General features: G+C 39.1%; 1 protein-coding gene across 1 annotated transcript in view; it reads right to left on the bottom strand.

Annotated features, from left to right (window-relative positions):
• MAST2 (microtubule associated serine/threonine kinase 2) overlaps positions 1 to 26,242 on the bottom strand; it is a 201,414-nt gene that overhangs the window by 107,828 nt on the left and 67,344 nt on the right. The window contains exon 4 of the mRNA XM_082483172.1: positions 5,793 to 5,824. Coding sequence (XP_082339298.1) covers positions 5,793 to 5,824 — 32 coding nt within the window. The remainder of the gene's footprint in view (positions 1 to 5,792; positions 5,825 to 26,242) is intronic.

The raw sequence follows: 26,242 nt of genomic DNA, 5'->3' as shown, positions 1-26,242 counted from the left end.
AGCAGAAAGCATTGAATAGAGGCATTATTTCTTACTCTATTTCCAGATCCAAGACAAAACAGAGAGCAAAAGTAGCAAAACTCCCTACTTCTTTTCAGAACCACGTTTTTCTCCATTTCCAGCGCTTTGGCTTCTCCACGCTTGAGGCACAGCACTTGCTCCTGGCAGGGAAACGGCATCGATCGATCCCCAGCAGAAACGCTTACCCGCCAAGACGAACAGAAATGGAATGATAGACTCCATTTCGCTGCAGATACAGAGGAAATTCCCACAGCACCCGAGCATGGCAAGATAAAGACATAAACCAGCACTAAAGGCCAGAAATATTTCTTTTTCCTGCCATCAAATTTGTTGTTGTTTCCAAGGTGTAGGCAGTGAAAAGAATACAAGTAGAAACTGATATAAACTGGTATGCAGCATATCCTCCCAAAGAAATTCCTTGGTGCGTTTGTGTGTTATTTTACTATCAGGAAGCCGGGGCGAAGTTTAACAAATCATGACGAGGACCTGTTTAATGAAACACCCTATGAAATGTCTAGGGCTGTAGAAACTAAGAACCTTCAGAGGCTTATAAGTAGAAGGGGAGGGCAGAGATGGAGGGAGAGAAAGAGAGAAAATGAGCCCCAGAGTGGACATAAATTGCCTTAAAAAGAGATTCGAAGGAATAAAGACAACCATAAAAGCCGTGAGCGTCTTTAGCAAACACCATTATGTTGCTTACTGCGTTTCATAAAGACGGACATAAAAACTGGAGGTAAATACTACTTCTTATCAGCACCTATCACCATCAAAACAGCAGTTTGTAATAGTTGATTTATTTAAATGTGTGTTTTCACAGGATATATTCGGGATCGTAATTATTTTTCCTGTTTCTTATGCCTCCATGTTCTTTTTCTGTTCATACACAGACTTTAAAAGTGTATTTGATGTAAATGGTTGATAGCAGGAAAGAATTAACAAAAATAACTTGCATCTGGAATTAAAAACTGGTTTAGCAAATTTAGTTTCCTGAGGAAATTTAGATTTCAAATTTAGATATAATGTAGGAAAGCAATAATTTCTTTCTAGAAAATTTTACATTTAGACAGTACAAAAACTACAGCCACCCGAGCTAGTAACCCTGCCCAAGAAACCATGAGCATTTCAAATACAAACCAACATATTTCATAAAAAACCTGAACGGGTCAATAAAGTTCATGTTATAAGCAACTGAATTTATTAAAAATGGGGTATTGAGCAAGAAATCGGATGGCTCAAATGCAACCCCAACTGGATTTAGTGACTGCTGATTAGCCAAGGAGGCAATCAGAAGAACTAGTGAGCTCCAGGATGGTGTTGCGCATTCTGCAGCCACAGCGAAAACCTGGAGTTTAGAGCCTGGTCTTTTGGATGCCGAGTTGCTGTTACACACATGAACGCACACAAGTCTCCTCTCGATGCGCAGTCCCCATCTTTGTCCTTTCAAGTCTGGAACGTCTCTAGTGTGCTTCACATGCAGGTGCACATCAAAACCATTTCAAAGCTGAAGTCAACAATACAAAAAAAAACAATCCCTGTACATGCTGTAGCACCAAAAGAACAGAACAGGGTAATGGCTGAAAATAATTAAACGGCTTCCACTAATAGGATGGAGATCAAAGTTTGGGTCTATCACTTCACATTCGCTGTTTGAAATTAAAGAAAATATTCATGAACGGTTAATTATTTTTTGTGACCAAAGCATGGGAAAAACATAACCAATACATTTATATGCATAATTTATTATAGGAAAACTTTGAACTCTGATTATTGAACCACACCAGAAAGAATATAGCTACTTGTTCCTATTCTCATACTTGTATTATTCAACCTCTTTGCAGCCTACAACTCAATCGAGTGTAATTTCCTTTAGTGTATTAAACATAACTCCCCTACAGAAACATACATTTTAAGCACATTAGCAACAAAACAGTATCTAAATAATCAGGTGTTCCTCTTAATGTCACCCTGCATACAATTCCCCCATCTGTTTTACATGCCTGCTCACCCTGTGCTGATTATTTCAAGATTAGACTGCAAGATCTCCAAGGGCGAAGCCATCCTTTATGGTGTGCTTGTGTTCCCTTCTGCTAATATGGAAGCAGAGTCGCTAATTAACAGCCTTCACAGGCTCCATCCCACCACTCATTCCGTTCAGCTTCTATCCAAGACCTTCTTTAGGTGACAAAGGTCCTCATGCACTCCTGCCAAAAACAGTGGAACATCTAACTCCAATCTTTTTTTTTCTTAGTACAACCAACCATAGCAACTATTGTTGTCCATGCCTACGATCGGTTCATGCACTAATATAAATTTGCAGACGACACCAAGTTGGGCAGGAGTGCCGATTTGCTTGAGGGTAGGAAGGCTCTACAGAGAGATCTGGACAGGTTGGATCAATGGGCAGCAGCCAATGGTATGAAGTTCAACAAGGCCAAGTGCCGGGTCCTGCACTTACGTCATAACAACCCCATGCAGCGCTACAGGCTTGGGGAAAAAAGGTTGGAAAGTTGCCTGGCGGAGAAGGACCTGGGGGTGTTGGTCGACAGCCGGCTGAATATGAGCCAGCAGTGTGCCCAGGTGGCCAAGAAGGCCAACAGCATCCCGGCCTGTGTCAGGAATAGTGTGGGGAGTAGCACTAGGGAAGTGATCATCTCCCTGTACTCAGCACTCGTAAGGCCCCACCTCAAGTACTGTGTAGAGTTTTGGGCCCCTCACTACAAGAAAGACATCGAGGTGCTGGAGTGTGTCCAGAGGAGAGCGACGAAGCTGGTGAGGGGTCTGGAGAACAAGTCTTATGAGGAGTGGCTGAGGGAACAGGGGTTGCTTAGCCTGGAGAAAGGGAGGCTCAGGGGAGACCTTATCGCTACCTGAAAGGTGGGGGTCGACCTCTTCTCGCTTGTAACAAGCGATAGGACAAGAGGAAACGGCCTCAAGTTAGGCAAGGGGAGGCTTAGACTGGATTTTAGGAAAAATTCCTTCAGAGAAAGAGTTGTCAAGCATTGGAACAGGCTGCCCAGGGAAGTGGTGGAGTCGCCATCCCTGGAGGTATTTAAAAAACAGGTAGATGTGATGCTGAGGGACATGGTCTAGTGGTGGTTTTGGCAGTCCTAGGTTGATGGTTGGACTTGATGATCTTAAAGATCCCTTCCAGCCTAGACAATTCTATGATTGTATGAACTAATACTGATGCCAGCAAATATGAAGCAATATGAGTCTGATAAAGAAAATCTAGAAGCGTTGTCAGGAAGAGCTCACCCTTCTCCATTCGGCAATGACAAATACCCTAGGCTAATCCACAGTCTAAAACCTTTCTAACTCAACAATCAACCAAAGCAATCACCTAGCAAGCAGCAATAATCAAGCCTCCCTTCAACTTCTGAAGCTGGCTGGAAAATAATTACTTCCTCCCCAAACACGATCTTTTCACAGTAGTAAATGCACCCCAGCCTCCAGACTAGCACACACCAAAATGCTGAGTGGCTGTATATTTCTATATAATACAAATGCTACTGAACGGCTACAAAGGCTGGAGTTTGTGCAGAAAATGGATGAACCTCTTGAGGGTTCCTGGCTCCAAGCCAGATACTTCATCCTTCTGTCAATTCCTGCTTTTGCTCCTGTCAGTGAACAAAAGTCAATGAATGACAGTCCCTGAATCAGGACCTAGCTACATCCATAACTATCCATACTCACTAGCTACAGCCCAACAACAGCTTTTTCAGAATAAATTTTATTTTCAGAATTTATTTTTGCTCACAAGGTTCATTGTTAAGTCGATTCAAGCAAGGGAAAAGCCTGCAGAAGAACTGACAGCTGCCTACATTCTGTATTTAAGTGCACATTGTTAGGCCACCCTTTTTGACAGAACGGTTGAACAAATTTATACATATTAAGTGTATATTTTATATATATAGAAACACATACAGTAATTATTCCCTTTCTGGATATAAACTTCTTTAATTCCTGATTTGAAGATTAAGACTGGGTTTTTTTAAAGTCAAGTAAGCAGTCTGACATGGGGATGTGTGAATCACGTACATCAGCTCCACAAGACCTTTGCAGTGGGGCCATACACTTAACAGTACGGCATCAACACAGATACACACAAGCCACAGTGCACTACTGACTTCTTAAACAGTCAAACTTTTCGAACAGCAAGAAATCATTTGGTAGAATTGACTACAGAATCTGCAATTTCAGAAACCTCAATCAAATAATCAACTAGATAATGCAGGCAACGAACCAAAGAAATTTCAATTCTTCATAGATTTTCAGTCTCACTAGTAGCTACAACCTTGTGCTTAAAATTTATGGTCTGGATCTTCTTGACACAGGTTGCTAAATTTCTTCAGATAATGATGGCTTAAAAGGCACTCACTTGTGGAAGAAAACTAAAGTGAAGTAATGAAAACTGAAGGTGTTAAGTCAATATAGAAATAAAACATTCAGTCATTCGGTTTAGTTACTACTAAATAAAACACTACACATTTGAAGCACTTCAATTCTATCTCAGATATTTCAAATGTAAATGCATTTTGTAAGTTTTGTGTCATACCCACCTCCACGCTCGACCGAGGGAAGGGAATATGTCTGGCATCCTCAATTTGAATTCCAAGAGTTTTGTATAAAAATGCCTAAGTTACATTAATCAAAAACCCTACTGGTAGCTCACCGCTCCACCGTTTGTTCAGAGAACCTTCATAACCTTCAAATCATGAACACCGCCTTTCTTAAAAGTCTATCAAATATAGTTAAGCTAGCCTTAAAAAAATAATTCCGTCAGCGTTTCCTGTTCTTTAAATAACTCCCTGGCTGCTTTACCATTGTCATATGAACTAAACAAAAAGGTCTGGTCATGCCCCATTTTAAAAAAAAAAGGCCTTTTGATTCGTTGTATTGTTCAGCCCTGAATCACTGGCACTTTCCAAACACTGCGTTATCCAAACACTGTTTCTTATACAAAGGGGAGAGCTTACATTAAAAAACTGAAAATCACTTCTCATTAGAACCAGAAACCTGAGGAAAAAAGGTTTTATGCTTTTGTGAGCCTCATGTCTGTAGTACACAAGCTTTGGGAAACGATTTTAAATCATAATGCAATAACAGGCAGTACAAAAAAGCTTTCTCTTTTAAATAATGCAATCAATAACACAGTTTCTTCCACAAAAATCTGTAAGCATAGCAGAAACTAAGCACTTATAATATCATTGAAACATGTTAGTTTGCTAAAATTTGTTAAACATCATAATGTATTTGTAAAAAATGCTGTTTGTTTAAACAACATTTTTAAAAGCCCACTTTTACCAACACTTGCTACTTTGTCAAAATATCTCTATAACGCTGACTGCTCCACAAATGCATGACCCGCACTGTCCAGGAGCCGTGTACTTAGATCACTGTCAACAGACCGTTTGAAGAGCCGTGATCAAAACTGTCCATATCATGTAAATAACCAGTGACTTTTGCGGAGTCACTTCAGCGATGTCAGCGCGAGCAACGCTCAACACGGCAGCTACTTCCATATCAGGATCAGCTCAAGCTGATAATTAACAGTGAGCTTACACTGCTGCTACTTTTCCTGCTACACTTAAGGAAATGAAGAGGTTTCAGTCTTTGTGAAATGCAAGCTACCTGTTTCCAAGTGCATGACAGACTCTTGAAAACGCTAACAGAGAAAACAGAGGATCTGCCCATTTAAACGATTTCCACAGCTGAACAGCTATATATGTTCCAAACAAACCAAGTGATGAATAAAGAATAATTATACTTACAAGCTTCCTCTTCTGGGGAGACTGAGCTCTTTCTGGAAAAAAAAAAAAAAAAAAATTAAAACCTTGAGCTAATTTTACTTGTTATTATGTATTACTCATTTATTTATCAATAAATGACTGTGGTGAAATTGAGAAAAGCCTGGCCATTTCTGAACGCGTGCTCAGTGCATAACTGTGCGCAGCAGCGCTGCACCTGAGAGGAGAGTCTGCTCACATTCATAGCACAACAGCCTGAGGTACCAAAGCTGCTCATTTTGTCGGAATAATCATTGCCTTTGGAGGCACAAACCCATAAGCACTCAACAGAGCAAAGAGGACTTTGAACTTCAAGCCCAAACGTAGGTAAGGCAGTCATTAATTCTGTCCTGCGTACCTCATCAGCATCATATCCCCACCACTTCCAGCAGCGCGGTAGGGAATATGCTTAGCATCTGCTGCAGGAACCTTCGCACATTCTCACGAAAAGGAAAAATTAATGCAACAGAGTGGCTTTTGGTTTGGTTTTTGTTGTTTTGGTTTGGTTTTCAAGCGTACTCATTACTTATTATCAAAAAAAAATCCAAGGCCAACAAAACACGAGTGCTGCTTCAAAGCATCGTTTTGCACCTAAGCAGCAAAAGCAAAGGAAGACCGGGAATTTTAAGGGTTTTATTTAAACAGATAGGCCATGAGCATCCACAGGGCACAGACAGTGACGACAACATCATGAGACAATAACCAGCCGTGTTCGTTTGGGGTTTAACGTCCATCCCAGCACACGGGTGCTCCGCTCTGCCCGGGGCCGCCGGGCCCTGCGCTGCCACAGGACGCCACTAGGTGGCAGCCGGCGCCCGCCCGCCGCCATCGCCCTCAGCCGCCACGCCCTTAGCCACGCCCACGGCCTCCAAACTCCGCCTACAGCCTCATAGCCCCGCCCAAATCCCCGCCCACAGTCTCATAGCCACGCCCATAACCTTCTATCCCCGCCCACAGCCCCCGCCGGCGCAGCGCCCCGCGCAGAAGCCGGAGAGGACGAGAAGGTAAAACGCTGTCAGGGGGACGACAGGCAAAAAGCCCCCGCGCCTTTCCCTCTAAACCAAACATAACACTAAAAAAAAATAAAAAAAATAAAATAAAAAAAAAAAAAACAACAACAACAACAAAAAAAACACCACGTTAAAAATTGCCCTTCCGGTGCCGGAGCGGGCGAGCGGAGCCGGCCTGGGCGGGGGGTGCTGTTGGGGGGCGGCTTCACCGCGGCTTTTCCCAGCCCGGTGGGAAGTAACAGTCCCTCCGATTGCCATTTCTGACCTGCAGGATACTGATCTACGTGCTGGATTTTTCGTCCCCACTAAGAAAAAAAAAAAAAATTAAAAATCAGTGTTTTCACTGAATATTGATTAAAAAAGACAATAGAAAAAAAAAAAAACCCAATCCATAAAATTTGGTAACCTCTTTTCCATATTTAACTAGGACTTAATTTAGTTAGCTGACTTAAATGATTAACAATGTTCTTGACAAACTGTCAATGACTGGTCCGCTAAGTAATACATTGGACATTACTTAGCAAAGTTTTTTCAAGGATACCAGAAAGCTACAGTTACTAGAACTAAAAAAAAAAAAAAAAAAAAAAAACCAAACATTACATTTTAAAGATGCTGTTATTATTTTCAAGTATGAGTTCTCCACAATTTGAAATTTCATTACAGTTTTAACAGTACTGAGCAAATTTCATGTGTGAATTATCACAAGGCTGACAGCTTACAGCATCAAGAAATAAATTCCTGTCATCAGACAAACTTGTCAAGATCTAATCAAAACATTTCAAGTATGTAAGATAATAAATCATTAGCATCTATAACAGGTTGTGTGTTTTATATTCTAAAAAGGTACTTCTTCCACTCTCATTTGTTAGAAAGAATTAGTTTCCAACTGTGAAGTCTACGTAGCAATGACAGCTTTTTGCCACTGCAAAGGGATAAACAGGTAAGATATAGTTATTATATATTATACGTTATTCTGTTTGTGTATATAGTGCATTATGTATACATTCATATATATCTCTTACATCATATGAGCAGATGTATTTAATTTATCCTCTTTAAAGAAGATCTGATGTAACAAAGGCGCTTAGCAGAGGGTACTTTTGCTATTCAAATGGTGTATTTCCATTTATTCCAACACAGTCAGCCCCAGAAATTTTCGGAATGAATGTATAAAGCTCTGGAATTTCATGGTATTGCCTGAAAAAGGAAAACAGCGGCCTTTAAATCTCTTTGTCTACCTTTTAATTTTTGAGCTTTTAGGGTTCACGTTTACAAGCTTTGCTCTAGTCACTAGGGCTGAAAAGTCCCTTAAAGAGAGACCGCTTCCTTGCAGCAGCAGAGCTCCAGTAATTGTGACTTACGGACATATACCACGGGAATTTTGATCCAATAACAGGAGTGGACAAGCCTTTTCCTTTCCTCTAGTGTACACTTGTTTTACTCACACAATATTACCTTTCATACTTCCTAGGATGTAGCTAATTCAGGATGCAATGCGTGCATTAAAAGAAGGACTGACTTGTTCCTGAAATCATCCTTTGAAATCTGTGATCAGCTGAGTTTCCAAAGAAGGAAAGAAGAAAGTACCAGCAGATGACATCTCAATGCAATCGAAATATTATTCTATCCATGTAGCAATTGCTTCATTCTGCACCTCCACCTTGAGAAACACAGTGCAGCTGTGCAATCAATAGGCAGTAGTTCAAATTTAATACCTCTGTGGTCTTGACAGCAAAGAGCACAATCGAAACGATCAATTTTTATACCTGTTGTTCCACTATGCCCCATTTTGTGTTAGTCTTAAATTCCCCTTCAAAAACCCCCATCAGCCGTACGCCAAGCAAACTTTCCCTGTGCTCTGGAGGATGGCCAAGCCTGCACGCTCCCAGCTATTCGCCCTTTCCCGCTTCTCCCGAGCACAGCTGCTGACACCACTCCTTGTAATCCTCAAACCAGACCATGGAACAGTGGGGCCAACCCAAAACCACCAGAGCTGGAAGTTACATGACTGTGAGCAGCATCATTATGAGCTTTTGTTTTTCATTCCAGTGAGTTACTGTCTAAAAAGTTACATCCCAGGGAAGAAGAAGAAAGGAACTGCCTGAAGGTGGAAGCGAGGAGGGAGCAGACTGCGGACAGACTGATGACCTGTTTCAGGACACCTATTTGAGGATGTCCTCTGTCAGGAGAGCATTGCCCATCTCCAGGGAATAGAGTGGACAACGAAAATGCCCACCAGAGACAGGGGTACCCCTCACAGGGTGGTGACTCAGCTGGATCTTAAGATGGCTTAACGCTTTAATGTGTGCAGTGGGACCAACTGAAAGTTTACGTCTAAAAATGATAGGGTAGTTTCAAACACACAAAGTAGCATTACAAAACCACTGATTAAATAATTATGCAAAACAGAAGAGAAAACTCCAGCGGCATTTCACAAGTATGCTATAAAGGTGAAACTCTGCTCAGAATCAGTTTTATAGTACAGATTAGATAGTAAATGATGAGAGAGGTGGTGTGATTTGACTGGTTTCCACCCACTCCGGAAAGGAGTTTGGCATTACGTGTCCATGTATCCTGAAAAAATAAATGACATTTTAAGAGGTAAGATAACTAATAGAAGAGCGCTGAGCTGTGACTGCCTGGTCTGAAACACCATTTACAGGGTGCGGCTGTAATCCTTTAAGTAAATATGCTAGTTTATCCTAAAGGACATTTTTCATTTAAGACCACCCTTCTGAAGAGAACGACACCTGAACATTTCAAGATTTCAAACTGCCTCTTCCGACAGCACATCTGCCTCCCTGCGCACTTGTGCTGCCACTACCTCTCTGTAATACCATTCAGCCAGCCGCCACGCCACCTGCTCTCGAGGTCAACAATATAGCCTTAAAATAGAGGCTTACGTTTATATTTGATTTACATGAAGTGATAAATAGCATAAGAATATTTTAAAAGCTTGTTGCGCATTATGCACACAGAACTTTCAGAAGTGGAAACAACTACTTTCACAGGTCCTAAAAAATAAGAAGGGTATTAAATCTTGCAGTACCCAAATGACAGGAACAGACTGTTCAGAAAGACAGTTTTTTGTATCAGTTCCATATTTCAAGGAATAATTATTAAACATGCAACTTGAGCTCTACATGACAAAAGAAGCAGCAGATTTTCAGACTAGTTAAAAATGAACCTTGGGAAATAAATTCAGCATTGTGGAATTTATAAAAAGCTGATTCTAATGCCCTCCTTCAAAAGAGTTCCTTATATTGATTTCCTTTTATAATCTCAGATCGTGCAAATATAAAATCAGTTGGACTGTGTGACATGTTCAGGTTTCACAATAGGATGGGATCCTCACTGGCCCTGTCATTTTTGTGGCACCAAGGAAACTAGAAGAGAAAATACATTGGCCATTTTAAGCATCACTTTTCTGTTTACTTAATATATTGTTTAGTGCATAGATATTGAAAGTTTATTTTATTGTGATCTCTTGTGTACAGAGACCGCATCTGAAAACAGGAGTGTTTCAGGCAGCAGCAGGAGTGCTGGATTTTTGCATACGTATATGCACACAATATGAAACGGAAATAAAATCTGGAAATCTATTTGTTCATTGAGCTACAAGACAACCCATATCTTTTAAACAGATATGTTACGTTATAAAAGTGTGAAGAAAACAGGAGCCCATCACTCAAAATTGTCTCTTTCTCTCAGTCTTGTAATTTGTCCTTGAATATGTAGCTGCACATATGGCACAGACCCACAGGCAAAGTTGGATGCTGGAGTCTGCACTGATGGCAGCTTAAATGAAGTTCTTCCAAATTAATGCGAGAACCATCGCTACATTCAGGATGTTCCCTGTTTTTGCCAGAGCAGACAGCATGATTCCTGAGATTGCCTTTGACCTTGGCTTTCTTGCAAGGTAGCTCACTATCATACCAGTTGGGACAATAGACAAATATTTTTATAGCTATAACAGTAAATACATTTCAGTTAATAAGTTACTATTTCACAGATGATGAAATTCCACTGACACTCACTGACCTGGTACCATGCACTCATGTTTTTACTATTTTTCCTTTGCTGACTATGTTTGCTTTAGGGTATACTACCAACCAGCAGGGGATTAATTAAATCTCTTTCTATACATAACCATTTGCATTACAGAAATGATATAATGAGGGTTGGAATCTCCAGTTCTGATGGAAAATACAACCTGGCCATGCAAGGACAAACGGTAATCCATCCATCAGATTAACAGGAAGGAATTTTTCATGGTGATTAAAAAAAGCACCCCACACTAGGCTTCTCTTTATCAGAATCTGTCAAGAAAAATAATTTCCCTCTTTTCACCGTTATCATTGTAAATGGTTATTAAAAACAGTACTTCTCAATTTCTTTCTCTAGGAATGATTAGATCAGAACTTGTTTCCCAAACTCATCAGCAAAGAATTTTACACAGCAACACAGAAACCATATCTGTACTGAATGTCAGATTAATCTGAGGAATACGCTGCAGATATTTTCTATAATTTACTGACTTTTTAGAAACTAAATTCAGGATCATATTGTTAGATCATCTGCTTAGCTACAGAGATGCTTAAAATACAGCAAATGAATACCCAGGCTCTTGCCAATATCATTCAAAATATTGAGAGGACACAGAGTTTGATCCCCAGACCTTTCTCCGCACTGTGCAGAATTTATGTCTGCAACCACACAAATCCTGAATTGCCATGGATAGCTTAGTCCCAGCGCCTCCTCCCATATTCCCAGTACCAGCCGAACTGCCTAGAACCACCCTTTCCTCGGAAATCTCACCTTCATGGAAACAGAGTGCCAGAGCCTTCAGGACAGTGTGCATGGCACTGGAGTAGTTAACCGTATACCTGTTCACCCAGCATCATCCTAAACATACTACACGTTCAAAGCAAATTAAATGTATTACTTGGATTAGTTCTCTACCTCAGTAGAAGTTACATGTCAGTAAAAATGTCTTTTGCAAAAAGTATATTAACATAGAAAATCAAATAGGGAAAAAATCAGCTGTTTGGCTAACAGGCAACTCTATTTCTTTAAATAGTCAGTTTATATCAGTTTTCAAACCCACAGGTCACCAATCAGCCGATGATACGTTTTATGTGTTTAGCATCTTCCAGCCTTTCTCTTCTCTTCAGCTTAGAAATCCCTTACTAGTCGGAAAAAAAAACCAAACAAACAATCAAAATAAAAAACAAAAAAACCCACAACCTTTGGGTTTATTTGAAATTATAGTTACTGCACAAGAAAACAAAGCTAAACGCCCTTTAAACTTCAAGCAAAATTCTCAAACACAGCAAATTACTTTCCCTCCCCCACCAGCCCTCCTGCTTGGGCAACACTAAGTTCCTCCTCTGTAGGCAAAGCTAAGGATCCAGGTCACATCTGTGCATTAAGCTGTCAAGAATATATGGCTCCAAAAATTGCCCGCTAACCTTTCATACCACTTAACCTCAGGGCTTTCCATAAGATTAAGGGTATTGGTTACTTGACCGAAAATAATTCCCGAATGCATCTCAAAATAGACAAGAATTCCCACTTCTCACAGAATATTTTCAGTGTTCATCCCAATATATATATATATAAAAAAATATATATTTTAGTAAGTTGAAGCGTCTACTCCATATTTTGTACATTACATCATGTTTTCATGTCTAAAATACAACCTTACGCAGTACACAACGGGCCAGACTGAACCCACCGGTAGTAACACACAACTGAAACCCCACATCATGGCTTGGATAGGCAGATGACAATAAAAACGACGCATGCAAATGACATTCCCAAGCGGATGAATGGAGAGTTGCCCATCCCCAGGAATAAACCAGCTGCCACAGCTGAGCTACAGATGATGCGAGGAGTAGGCGTCTGCGGCCAAGGGCAGGGTGCTGCACGCGCGTCCCCCGCTAACCAGAGCAATGAGTGACTTGCGGTTCTCCGAGTCTCATTTCCTCCGCCGGCTTCATTTCTAGCTCGGTTATTGGGGACTAAGAGCACAGGGCGACTCTAATTTCATCCTATCACTCAAGCAGCAGTCTCTTTCTTTTCATAGCAAAGAAAATAGCTAGTTTCATATTTGATCCCAAGCTTTTCAGCTGAGGTTAAAGAGTGAATGGTTTCTGAAAATTAAAGACAACCCCTGAGAACCCCGGTCACATCAAGAATAGCAGGTACAGTAACTCAGCTGTTCAATCCTTAGATGTCAGCAAACTAATTTACTATCAACTTGTTTTCCTCAAGGCTAAAAAAACCTGTAGCAGCAGCCCCCTTCAAATACACTTGCCAAACTTATTTTTAAATTATCCCTAGCACATAAAAGATTATGTTTTGAAGATGTAATTTCATTTGCAGGAAAAAAGTAAATTTAAAGATTACAGCTGTAATTTTGCAACCCAGAGTCCTAGATGTGGCACAGAAGCATAGAAAAAGGAACAGAGCAGAAGAAAAAAGGTGAATTTGCTCTCGTAACAATCCATAAATTGCAAGAGCAGTAGCTTCAGAGGACCATTATGATAACTTATCCCCTGAAATAAACAATAACAGCCATCCAAAATGCGTGTGTGTATCAACTAAATAAAAAGCAAGATCCATGATAGTCTTCTGTAAATAAAAGGCAGGTTATACTTTGAAACCTGAGAACGAACACCCTTGATAAATGCTCCAAATCTTCCCTATATGTATTATATTTTTGCACAAATTAGCCTAAGGGAGAGGGAATATCGAGAGGAATAAAGCGCACAGCTTAGACAGCTCATTAATCTTTCTCATTATTTAATTCTAGTTTTACAAGGCCATGAAGCAGATTACTGATCCACCCTACATGTGAAACAGCCTGCCCAGCACTGAAGTCATCCAAAATAATGGGAACAACTGTTCAAAACTCTCTTTCATTTCGCCAGACAACACCAGTTTCAGAAATTTAAGTCAAAAGGTCACGTTCTACAAAATTGGGGAAAACGCAGAAAAGGGTGTCATCTCGGAGACATACAGGACTGCAGCTGTAACTCTATTGTTAGAAACCGCTCTTAAAATTACTCTGTCTTGACTTGCACCAAAAATTCCTTCAAGACTGGGCATGCAACGAGCACAAGGAAACAGTCCCAGCTGCTAAAAATGCCAAGAGCATTACAAATAAACAAATCCAGTTTTATTCTTTCCCTTGTTGGCTCATACTAATATTAATCTATGATTAAGCCAGTTGTCATTTCTACTATACACACATCTATGCCTTAAAAGGTTGTTTCTAAAAGAATTGACAGCTGACATCAAGGCTACCTGACCACCAGTTTTATTTATAAAACTCTTTAAAGATCCCCTATTGAATTTAAAACTGAATAATCGAGCCCAGCATAATTTTGGTGAGTTTGGGGACCCTTCTGGCTTATCCTACACTAAAGTTATATAAACCAATGTGCATCTCATGAAAACTCCTGGACCTGCTCACCAGCTCATATCCATTCAGCACACTGTTAATACATACTGTGAACAAAGATCAAAGGTTGCCAAAAAAAAAAAAAAAATTGAAATAAATGGGTTGAGAGAAAATCTCCAACACTGTAGTTGGACCAAGAAAAGGTACATGGTCAGCTCAATATTAACAGCAGCAGCAGGTATCTTGCAACAGTCCAAAGGGCTCTGTTTATTCTGTCAGGTTGGTTTCTCACTGACTCCCCAGTTTGTAAAGTATTTGGAAGCAGACAGACAGAAATTAAGTTTTGGTGGTTGTTTTTGAGAGGCACTCCGCGTGGCTCCAATCGCTTTGTCAATGGTAGGCTAAGACTTTTGACGCATCAACAGAATTTTGTCTTTACAATTGCCTATTTCTCAAGTAATTTAGACAAAAACAAAATCTGCATCAGACCAGTCTCTTGAGATGGCTTGACGGCTTGGCAACCCCTGAAATAAAACCAAGGTTCCTAATAGGAAAGCTCTTGGAGAAAGTCCTAGGGAAGAGAAACCTTTTAGCCTCAACAACGGAATGGAAGTGTCTCCCATCCTCCCCTAAAGCTGCCTCAAGTTCATTCCATGCAGATCATGTGAAAACACTCTCAGAAATTGAAAGCAAAAGCAATCAATTTTAAAGATATTTAGTAATTAGTCCTAAAAGGAATTCCAAGCATATAGAGCTCCCTTGCTTTCATCTAGTTTATGACTGATAGCATCTGTAACCTCACAAGGCATCCATTAAGTTCAGTAGTTAATTACATCTGCTCTGACTGGACATTATTTACAGAACAAGCAGATGTAATTTTTCATTGTTTAGCTAGTCTACAGGAGGCAACTCAGCTTATCCCTCTCAAATCACTGCTTCTCAATAGAAGCAGGGAAGGAGGGACAGGCAAAGGGTGCTCTGGCCATTTTTTGCAAAGGAATAGTTAGAGGCCATCACCCACTAAATGAAGAAATCCCCATCCATGTGAAAATTTGGAATAAGGAGATGCCAGCCAGTATTTATATCTTTGTAAGCAGCCAATAGAATTTTAACTTCTCTCTTTGCCCTCCAAAGTGAATGGTCTCTGATACAGCTTTTGTCTGCTGGGCTCCAAACTGCAGCCAAACTGAAACATAAATCTTTGACAGAAGTGACGAAAGAAAGGGCTCTGTTGCTTCATTCCCAGATAATAAATATTTTTTATGGCAAAAGCCAATAGCCACAGAAGTTTTACATTTTGTATTATGTGCAAAGGAAGAGAGTAATCCCCTGGAAATGTAAGGTGGTTACACACCTAGTGTGACTCATTTCAGACAACTACCTTTTTACAATTCGTTCTGGAAAACGGTATTTTCAGTGAAAAACAAACATTAAATTGAAACATGCTCTACTACCATCTCTTTCACACATACTTTCAAACAGGTATTTTATCTGCTTAGGATTATTTAAATTGACCATTAAAAAAAAAAAGAAAAAAAGAGCAATTAAACAGTCCTCTCCATTTTGCTGAGGTAGAACTGTAATAACCACCAACGTTACCCTAATTTTAAAATTATGATCTTGGACTATGTTAATTTCAAGGGAACAACACTGCCATGTTCACACGTGGCAAGGCTCTGAAGGCGAAATATAAAATGTGAAACTGCAAAGTGCTGTTAGGCCAAACCCAAGATTAATTTACAGATCAAACTGAGAGTGGTGAAAGGTTTATACTGGTGCATGCAAGACAGTCTTCAGGCTTAGAGGAGGTGGAATGTATCTTGGGAAAGCAACATCTATTGCTTTCAAAATGAAAAGGAGCAGAGCTGGGAACCACAGGCCCTGACTGACCTCATCCCTGGGTGTCCCTGGGTGTATTTTTAAATAACTACATCCAGGCATATCCTTCAGGTCTATCATAAATTGTGCAAATGTCAAGTGAACTAAGGGGTTTGGATCTCTAAGATTTGTCATATGAAAAAGCATGCGATACATCTGAACATCTTTCACAGATTTATTTCTGAACAACCTTACATTTAATACAGTTAGATAATTCAGACTTACTTGGTGCCAAGAGATCTGTTTCAGAGTAAAGAAAAATTCATCCCCAATTAAAGTACTGGTAAAATACAGGCACTCGCTCCCAAAGCACAGATTTGAAAAACTGCAGACTGTGCCTAATGACTTTTAGTTCTGATGGGCGATTAGTGTGCTCTGTAATGGACTGACAGAAACAGCTGATTCTATTACAAGGACATGTTCTGGCTAGGATTTTCTCTGTTGCATTTAAATTATAAATATGAACTCTCTTGAAAATGTATGAAGACAAAAGACATTAATCAATCTCTAAAACTTCTGTCTTCTGTCCTTTACCATACTTCGAATTAGACAAAACACTGACTTCATCGGCAGGAAAAGCCTCTCAGGTACTCAGGACTGTCTGTACCATCATTATTCTTCCACACTATCAAGCACAGAGTTCTCTTCATCCTCTATGCCTTTTGGAAGAAACTGCAAGGTTTTTTCATTCTGGTGGTGGCTTCAAAGGCAGATTTTAAGGTATATTCCAGTTTGCACCTATGGGTATAGAAGAAATTTCTGAAGTCTTTCCAAGACTTGCAAATTCATCAAAAATTGTCATTGAACAGTCTTTTTCTCCAAAGAGCATTTGGGAAAGGGCTTTTCCTGAACCTGCCAGATCTCACAACAGCTAGTCTAACCAATGTCCTTGTTCACACTTTCAGGTTCTATTCAATACATGGTTAAAGCATTCAGCTCACAACAGCTTCTGGGTAGTTAAAAAGTCTTTAACACATTGTTTTTTATTTAATGCCTTTAATGTACTGTAGGTGAACTAGAATACCAGAATCAAAGTCCGTGCTTCTCTCATACACATTTCATACAACCTACAAAACATTATACATACTGGAAAGAAAAAGTAGCATGTAAAGTATAAACAGGCAAGTTTTTAGTATATCAAAAAAATTAAGTACAAAACTGGTGCAAGCACTTAAAACAGCTGTATACCTCTGCACAAGCTTTCTCAATGTTGTTTTTCAAGTTTTGTTGCAATTTTCTGTTGCCTATCCCACTCCACTAACAGTCAGCCCCAATTCAATACCTTTTCTCGGAGTAGAACTTACAATTTTGATGCTCTTGCCATATATAAGATTTTCACAGATTTTTTTTGCATTTATGTTTGACAGGGACCAAACTGAAAAGAAAAAGCTAAAAAGATAAAAGTTCAGTGACCACCTGTGAAGAAATAACCTCAATAGCTTGCAAAGAAAGACTCAAGATTTAACTTTCCAATAGCAACCTTCTACCTATATGCTATTTGGTACAATAAGTTGTCTTCTCCATCAAGAAAATCCTTAGTCTATTTCCTTTAGGTGCTTAACTCATTAATCCATATTTAGACAGTAATGTTCCCTCTCAGCAAGTGCTGCCATAAGCTGTACTGGTGCTCACCAAATTCTCACAAGAGAAGTGCAACTTCAGCAGCCAGAACCAAAGATTAATAAAAGAATTAAAGTGATCCTGTAAAATCATTCATTGCATACACAAAAACTGAATTAAGTTCATTCATTCTCCTCTAAATTTAAATTCTGTGATAGCTGATATTTTTCATTTCAATCAAAGTTTAGAAGTTGATCAAATAGTTCCAACATATTCTGACTGCAACAGGTTCAAAGCATTTTTAAAATATGTTCACTTTTTCATTTCTCACAAAGTAAAAGCACAGCAAAGAAAAGGAAAGATGGAGATTCCCATTTAAATCCTATTCTTGGGGCCAAAACATTACACCAAATTCACCGCCACATTTTAAGCATTTTAGTTTACTTAAGAGGAAAGATACACCTTCAGACAGAAACTTCCAGGATTTAAGGGTTTATTTTTAATATGGACTTTGTATTTTTTGAATTCAGAATTCTAACATCGGAAAGCAAAACCATCTTCTAGTCCAGAAATTATAGATGACTGGCTACAGGGGGACTTAAGTAACAGAAATAAACACAAAGTAATCCCAGTGCAGCTTCTGGGGTCACTGCAGATTTACATATATGCTAAGTAATATTTTAGACAGAATATCTTAAACAGTCTTTTGTCACTTATATGATTAAAAAAAAAAAAAACACAAGTTACGGGGAACTGGTTCTTTTTCACTGTTATTAATTCCCCACTATCTTCTTAAATAACGAATTAGACTATGATTTTTTTCTGCCCATCATTTATTTGTATAGAAGTATTTATCTTTGAAACAAATTAAAACATCAGCTTGACATTTATCTAAGAAAAATACTGAGATGGCTCACACAGAGACAAGAACTATCAGAGATTTGGCCAAAAAAATACGTATCTTCAGAGAAAAAAGGAGGTTTTCAGATGTAGTAAATCCGCTGTCTTACTAGGCGATAAGCCTTTGGGAACGTACATTGCTTTGTTAACATGGTGTTGGAATATATTTCAGCTGGAGGTAAAGCAACTCAAATCATACTCCCTCCCTTGCCTGAAGCTGTAAGAAGCTAGCCAGCATTTATGCCTGGTCTGCTTAAATGGCAATGTACAACTTGCTTAAAAAAAATAAAATCAATAGCCATTATGCCTACTTATTTAAAAATCAATAGACATTATAGATGAATAAAATATTCTTTTAATTTTCCCAATAATTATAATTGAATATTTATAAGTCTCTCTACCCAAGTTTAACATTAAATGCAGATATACACAGAGCATTTAAATGTGTACGGGTTCAAGGAAGAAGAATCTGTACTGTAAAATAAACTGGAAAGAATTATTTGTAAAACAACTACTGAACAGTGCTAAACCAATTTTCAGTCTTAATACTTCAAGTTTTGCTAATTTTAATATACTTAAATAGCATTCCACTGCCTTTTCAGTCTTAGAGAGATAATGAACAGGATATAAAACTGATATAGCAAATGACTGACAAAAAGGTAGTATTTTCAAAATAATATAGGGACCTCAATGCACAAATTTCCATTAATTTCAATGTAGAAAGTAGGAAATTAAGGTCATTGTACTGTCTAAAACTCTCCATCTGTACTTTCCTTCATACCTAACAGGCTTTTGTCTTCGTAGATTCAGGTACTCCTATCAAGGTAAAGAAGTCTCTGGAGCCTGAGAAATGCAGGGAGCAAAAAAAGACAGAAAAAACAACAGGCAAATAAAAAATATAATAGCAAGATACAGGAAAGGGAATTTAATCTGCCTACAATGCCAGTTAGCTGCCATGTGCAATACCGAGCAATGGAGCAAAGCAGAAGTGCTTCCACATTAATTCTAGAAGCCTGAAAAATAAAACAACAGTATATTTGGCATCAGCCACCCTCTGTAACAAGCATCCCACACACCTACCCACAGGAGGATAACCTATGGGATAGTGTTGTCAGGATCTGCTTTTCAGGAATGATGGACTAAGATGTATGGGCAGGCAAGTGGCTCTGTACATGAAGTTTACCAGGATAAAAATATTGCAGAAGAAAAGCATCGTGGAATCTCTTTGGGCAGGAATCCCAGGCTGTAACTGTAAAAAATGCAGTTCCAGGACTGTGCTACCAACTCTCAAATCAGGACAACGACAACAATCAGGAAACATTAAATAAGGTTAGGGAAGCTACAAAGTTAGGACAAGTCATAAGCGTGGAAGATTTCAGTTGTCCACACAGAGTGGGCCAGTGCCTCATTAGAATAAGCAATAGAGAATATTTTGGACACAATAAATAATTGTTTCCTGGAAGACCAGTATGAACTCCAAGAAGAGACAATATTTTAGATTTAGTCTCCAGTCTTCCACATACTTTTTGATTTTCAGTGCCCACAGCACACCTCTGTCTTGGCTTTACTGCAGCATTCCTCCTAGGCAGATGCCTTCAGTCCCAAAAGGTTGATCAGTTCCCATCACTCCTAATCCCTCCTTTTACACCATCATCTCATCCACACATCAGGGCCGCTAATCTCTTTTTGCCTACTGAGTCCCACACATGGAGCTGGTAGGTATTACAAAGAATGTTATCACAGCAATCTTGTATTTCAGCATCCCACTTGGCGACCTGAATTTAGCCTCAAGAGCATCCTTCCTCAAACATCCTACATCAGAAATCTATTTAACTGCATTTACTAGCAGACTCCCACTATCAAAATCAGCTTCCTCTTATCATTAGGGATCAAGTCAAGTGGGGTTGTTCAGCCTGGAGAAGAGAAGGCTCTGGGCAGACCTTATTGCAGCCTTCCTGTACCTAAAGGGGGCCTACAGGAGAACTGGGGAAGGACTTTTAACTAGGGCATGACATGACAGGATGAGGGGGAACGGCTTTAAAATGGAAGAGGGTAGACTTAGAATAGATATTGGGAAGAAATTTTTCACTCTGAGGGTGGCGAAGCATGGGAACAGGTTGCCCAGAGAAGTTGTGGAAGCTCCATCCCTGGAGGTGTTTCAGGCCAGGCTGGATGGGGCTTTGAGCAACCTGGTCTAGTGGGAGGTGTCCCTGCCCATGGCAGGGGGGTTGGAACTCGATGATCCTCAAGGTCCCTTCCAACCTAAACCATTCTGTCAACTTTGCTGCAGGAGCCTCCCGAGTACAGAAGGATACAGTGAAAACACCTGGAAAAGTGGTTCTTGTCTAAAAGACTGGCTCCATGCTTCCCAGCAGGTTGCCCTCTTTTTTGTGAAATGCACATCTCAGCAGCAGCACAGAGGCTGCCACAGTTAAGATGGGAGTAGCCTCTCCTACCTCTGGTAGTCTCATCCATGAACCTCTCCACTAAGTTGGTCCAGTTCAGCTACCTTCCGCTTAGAAGAGTGACCCAAGTCTCCAAGTGCTGGGAGCTCCTTGAACCACATGCACACATTAAAGGCCTGCTGCCTCACTATATATGCTTTGCATTCTCTGCAATAACTGGAGAACCCTTCATTTAGACACTAGATTTTTACTTGTGTCTTGTGTTTAAAATGTGTTAGGTATTGGAAGCTAATATTAGTTAAGCTTCTCCTTTAACTAAGTAATTAAGGTTACTCTCTTCCCACCCTATTCCACTTTTATTAAACAGCATAACATACTTTTGGATATATCTCACTTATTTTTGGTTTGTTGTTTTGTTGGGTGTGGTTTTGTTGGGTTTTTTCAAATGCTGACTTGAGGCATTCTCTCTCTTCACTGATGACAGCCAACCTTTTCGTTATCCCCCTATTCACTGCACAAATTAGGAAATTCTGTTACTTGCACTCCTGCATCTCTGAATAGGCTAAGCATTCTCAGTATCCCATATGCTTGGACAGAAAGCTGGTATTGTTTTAAGCATGTGAAACATCTTACATACAGAAGTATAAAAAACCAAAATGCAGAAGATCAGAAGTAAATTATTTTATTACAGCAAAATGTTAGATAGGAGACCTCGAGGTTTTCCATTAATTCCAGCATACAGTACATTAGTACACACTGCACAAGACCAAATGTGCAGATTTTCTGTAAATCCCTAGCAGTGTGAGGAATTTATTAGGTAAAAGGTCAACACAATGACAGAATCCATATATACACAGCTAACTACTCATACACCCACGAAAGGCCAAATTAGCACTAATTTCAAAAAGGGTAGGGGAGAACCTATGAACAGTTCGCTGAAGACAATGTACAGCTGGAGTTTGGAAAAAAAGGCAAACAAGCTGTTAGGCAGCATCAAGAACAGGATGGAACATAATCTGGAAATTATTATAATGCCATTAGCTCAATCAGAAACACATCAGCAGCTATGATGCCATGTCTGGTTCTGGTCATGTCATTCACAAAGACAAATCCCAGGCTCCTAGCCAAGATAGCTAGCTACTATTCTTAAAATTCATTTTCTTATGTAATATATACTTCGTTATGAAACTAGAAAAAACCTTCAAGCAGCAACTTTAAGGAACAAGTTTTCAGAAGACAGGAAATAACTTGTCCTTCTAGACAAAAGAAGAGAGGTAGCTTCAAAGGTCTGCAGTGTGACAGCACAGGCATTGAGCAGTGCCTTCCATAGTTCAGCACAGGAGCATCTCCAGTTCATCTAAAAGAAATGAACATTCAAACGCTGGCAGCCATCACTCCAGCAAAAGTAATCTTTGGCTGCAGCAAGGACAGTCTCTTGGATTCCTTGAGTAAAATCAAGTGAGAATTCCCATGGAAGGAAAGCTACTCAGAACAAAGGACAATGCTGGCACAAGAAATGATGCATACAAATGGATGCATGGAAATGTGCTGGAAATGGAAATTAAAAGTTTCTAATTTTCAGAGGACCATGCTTCTGAAACAGTAGCAATACAGATTATGAAATACCTATAGTCTCTATGGTCCTAAAGAGATACAGTTGGACAGCGCATATACATTATTCCATACATATACACAGACAATTTCTGTAAATACACACACATACAAAGAAATTCAATTTCCTTGGGATACATGGAAAGCTCACACGGTTTAATTTGGACACATGCAAATTTAAAAAAAAAAAAAAAAATACAGAAGGGCAAATTTTGTTCCAATACACTGATGCAGCACAGATTGCAGTATTATTTATAACACACCTTCTTTTACAACTGACTTCTTTCTTTGGAAAACAAAAGGCTTAAAAGCCACAGGTTTCTGGAATGTACAATTTATGGAGGCATTCAAAAACAGCCTACAATATATATAGCAGGCAAACTGTGAAAGCTTAGCACAGGAGGAATTTTCCTAATCTGCTTAAGGACAGGATTTTTATAGTGGCAACATGGCTGCTGCTATATGCCTGTGTTTCTCTGCACTAAGCCTGTTTGCTTTTTGTTTTCTGTTTAGTTTGATTCTCTGGGGGGGATTAATTGTTTTTTGCTTTTTTGCCTTCATGGTAGGATCGCTTTATTATCTGATTTTACGGCTGCCATTGCCATTTTCTGTGGGTGCACTTTTTTGTTTGTTTTGTGGCTCATCTTCAGTGAATCCTCTCTAGTTACATACAACCTTTTTGGCTTTTTACTTCACTCCGTTAATACACTGCGCTACAAGTTACCTTATGAGAGATTAGCTGCAAGACTATCGGCCCCAATTTCAGCAAGTGAAGACTACAGAAGGATCTGTCTGCTGCTGATACACTGAGGTCCCAGCTGAAGTACTTCTGAAGCCACGAATGTGTCGTTTGGGATGAATGGAGCTAAATCACCATGTCTCTTCACAAGAGGATGCACCCCAGGAGTAGGAATCAAACTGCAGAAGACGGCACTGTGGATCAGGATTTTTTCCAGGAGAAGAGCGAGCTACCAAGAATTCAAAGGTTTTCTCATTTGACTCCCATTCTACCAGCAACTGTCATGAGCTGCTATTTCTGGGTGTTGCACCTCTAAACAAAAAGGCTTTCACCAATGAAAAATGAATTAGCACCTTTATGTTAACCAATGAAAATATTTAATTTAGACTTGGTTTTTAAATTTCATATTACACATACTTATGATATGGACTTTGGAAGTAACAGTGGTTGATTAATCTCCAGCATTAATACTGCAATAAAATGAGACTGAATACCTGTAAAAATTAAAATTCTGTGTACTATGAAGAAAGTTCTACTTTGTCCACCACCAGGGGACAAAGGGAGGCTATACAATATTTGGCTATTCTTTTAGTATTAGCTTGTTATTGTCTTGTGCATCAGAAAGTAACCTCCCATGTCCAAAAAAATCAATTTATTGTAAAATTAAGTCACTGGTTGGGAGCTTTTCCCAGTTTTGCCCTCTGCAATGTTTTTCTTTGTTGAAATATTAAATTGTGTTTAGCAAGCGTTCTTATTCAATATTTTGCTGTCAGTGGAGTTCTAATCCCTTTCCTGCAACCAGAAGTTGCATACAACCATCATAAACCCGGTGGCATACTGGCTGCCCTTACAAAGTGCAATGAAGTTTTTTCCCATTGTTTTGAGATTGTCCTTGAGGAATAGCATAAACGGTCTTATTTCTCAGTTAATTCTCAAACTGTCTGCAAACCAGGCTGCAGTCAAACTATTGCGAGTGATCAGGTAAGGACAGGACACAAAACTGCCACATCTCAAGTCAGATGCAGTAGCTAGCCACGTGCACAGCTACAAGTCCATTTCAAGCCTTACTTACATTATCTTCATTAACTTTCTTAACACTCGCCTGCTCTGATGAATTCATGTGATGTTGAAAGCTGACTTCTGTTTCTATTTGTTCTGAGGCTGGAATTCCATCAAATTTGCAGCTATGTCTTTAATCTTCCAGACCAAAATAGTATAGATGAATTTTTACCTGGATCAAAAATAGGAGACCTTATTCACACTAGTAATGTTAGCACTTTTCTTCTAATGTTAGTACTACTGTTTTTTTCTTGCTGAGCTAATACTGTACATTGTCCCCTTATGATAGTTCTACTTTATATATAGTCAATCGAGTGGCATTGGGTGTATTGTATGATACATGTTCTATTTCTTCCTTGATACTCCTGTTTTTTAGTTTAAAATTTTCATGAGCTGATCTCCATGTTATGATTTTATATTTACACACGACTACTCATATAGCTATTACACCGGTTCTTTAAGGAATTATGATTCACATTCTGATATCTCTTACACTATTTAACATGTGTCAAAATAAATAGTAGAAAAATCCTTTTTAATGCAAAAGAATATCTGCATGGATATAGCACAAATCTTTATCAACTCAAATACTATTTGAAGATTTCCATTCCAAAGCAATTACCACTCCTGCAGAAGACAGCAGCTGATGAAACAGGGGGCAAAAAAGATCAGTACTTAATCCATTATCACATCCCAGTAATGCTAATCTAGGTGCAAGATTAATTTGGACTTCAAACATATTAAAGCAGCAAAATAAGATTTGCTTCCTGAAATGTTCAAAAGACAGTATATCCATATGATCAGATTCACCATTTACTGCAACCTTTTGTCTATAAAATGCATTTGAAACCAACTCTTCCAGTTTATAATTTATCTCAGAAGTTTAGTAAAAGATAACACAAAGAGATGGTGTATGGAAGCATTTACAAGACACAACCACAGATTTTAAAATGGGAAACAAAACGTAGCCATTAACTAGATCTTCTCTGACGGGGCAATTAAAAGACAAGGAACATATTTCCAAAGCAATCCCTTCAGTATTTCTCTCATATAAACTTACAAAATTATCTCAAAGTAGCATTTTGATTGTTTCCATCTATGATTTTTCTACTCTTTTTAATTCTATGCTTTACCCTAAGAACTTGACAGTTATTTGATAATTCAGTTCTAAAAACATTTGGTTTAGGCTGCCTGATCTTAGCAGTCGAGTGTGTTATTTCTAAAGTCATTTTTTCCAAACACAACAATTCAATAACCTATCAGTTTATTTCACAGTGGTAATGGTGAATAACCTCTAACTATCTTACTACTGTTAAATCTAAAGTCAACTGGTTTCAAATTTGCTAGTTTTTCATTTTGATTCCACTGGCTTTGATTTCTGCTCGAATTATAAAGGGAAACACTACTTAGCAGATTCTGACATACATCTTGTTTTATTTGGGATTTCAAACTGCTCAGTTTACCGAATTACTGACCCAAGAACTCATTTCAGTGTAAAGAGAATTAGCATTGTGTATAAAGATTCAGATGCAAAGGCACTGCAAGACTCTAGATTCTGTGTTTTTACAGTTTCTACAGCCTGCCTCGTGGCTTTCAGTATTCATCCTGCCTCCTTAATTTTCTGTCCACTTAACAGAGCTCTCATACTGCCCGGCCAGTACTGAAATATAGGTTCAAACATGTACCTATTGTTTAATGTTACATCTATCGGAAGACCAAAGTCTTGTTTGCTATACTCAGTTTTAGAGTCAAATATGCCAGACTCTAGGTCAAAATCTGTTGCTAATGCTTTGTTTGAGTTGGTCTACCTTCTGCTAGCAAAATCAGAAAACGATGTTTAAACTTCCAGCACAAAGTAAGGTAAT

This window comes from Vanellus vanellus (assembly GCF_965231255.1).
Source record: "Vanellus vanellus genome assembly, chromosome: 5".
NCBI classification, from domain to species: domain Eukaryota; kingdom Metazoa; phylum Chordata; class Aves; order Charadriiformes; family Charadriidae; genus Vanellus; species Vanellus vanellus.
The sequence above is the reverse complement of the archived record's forward strand: the minus strand, read 5'-3'. Positions and strand labels throughout refer to the sequence as shown.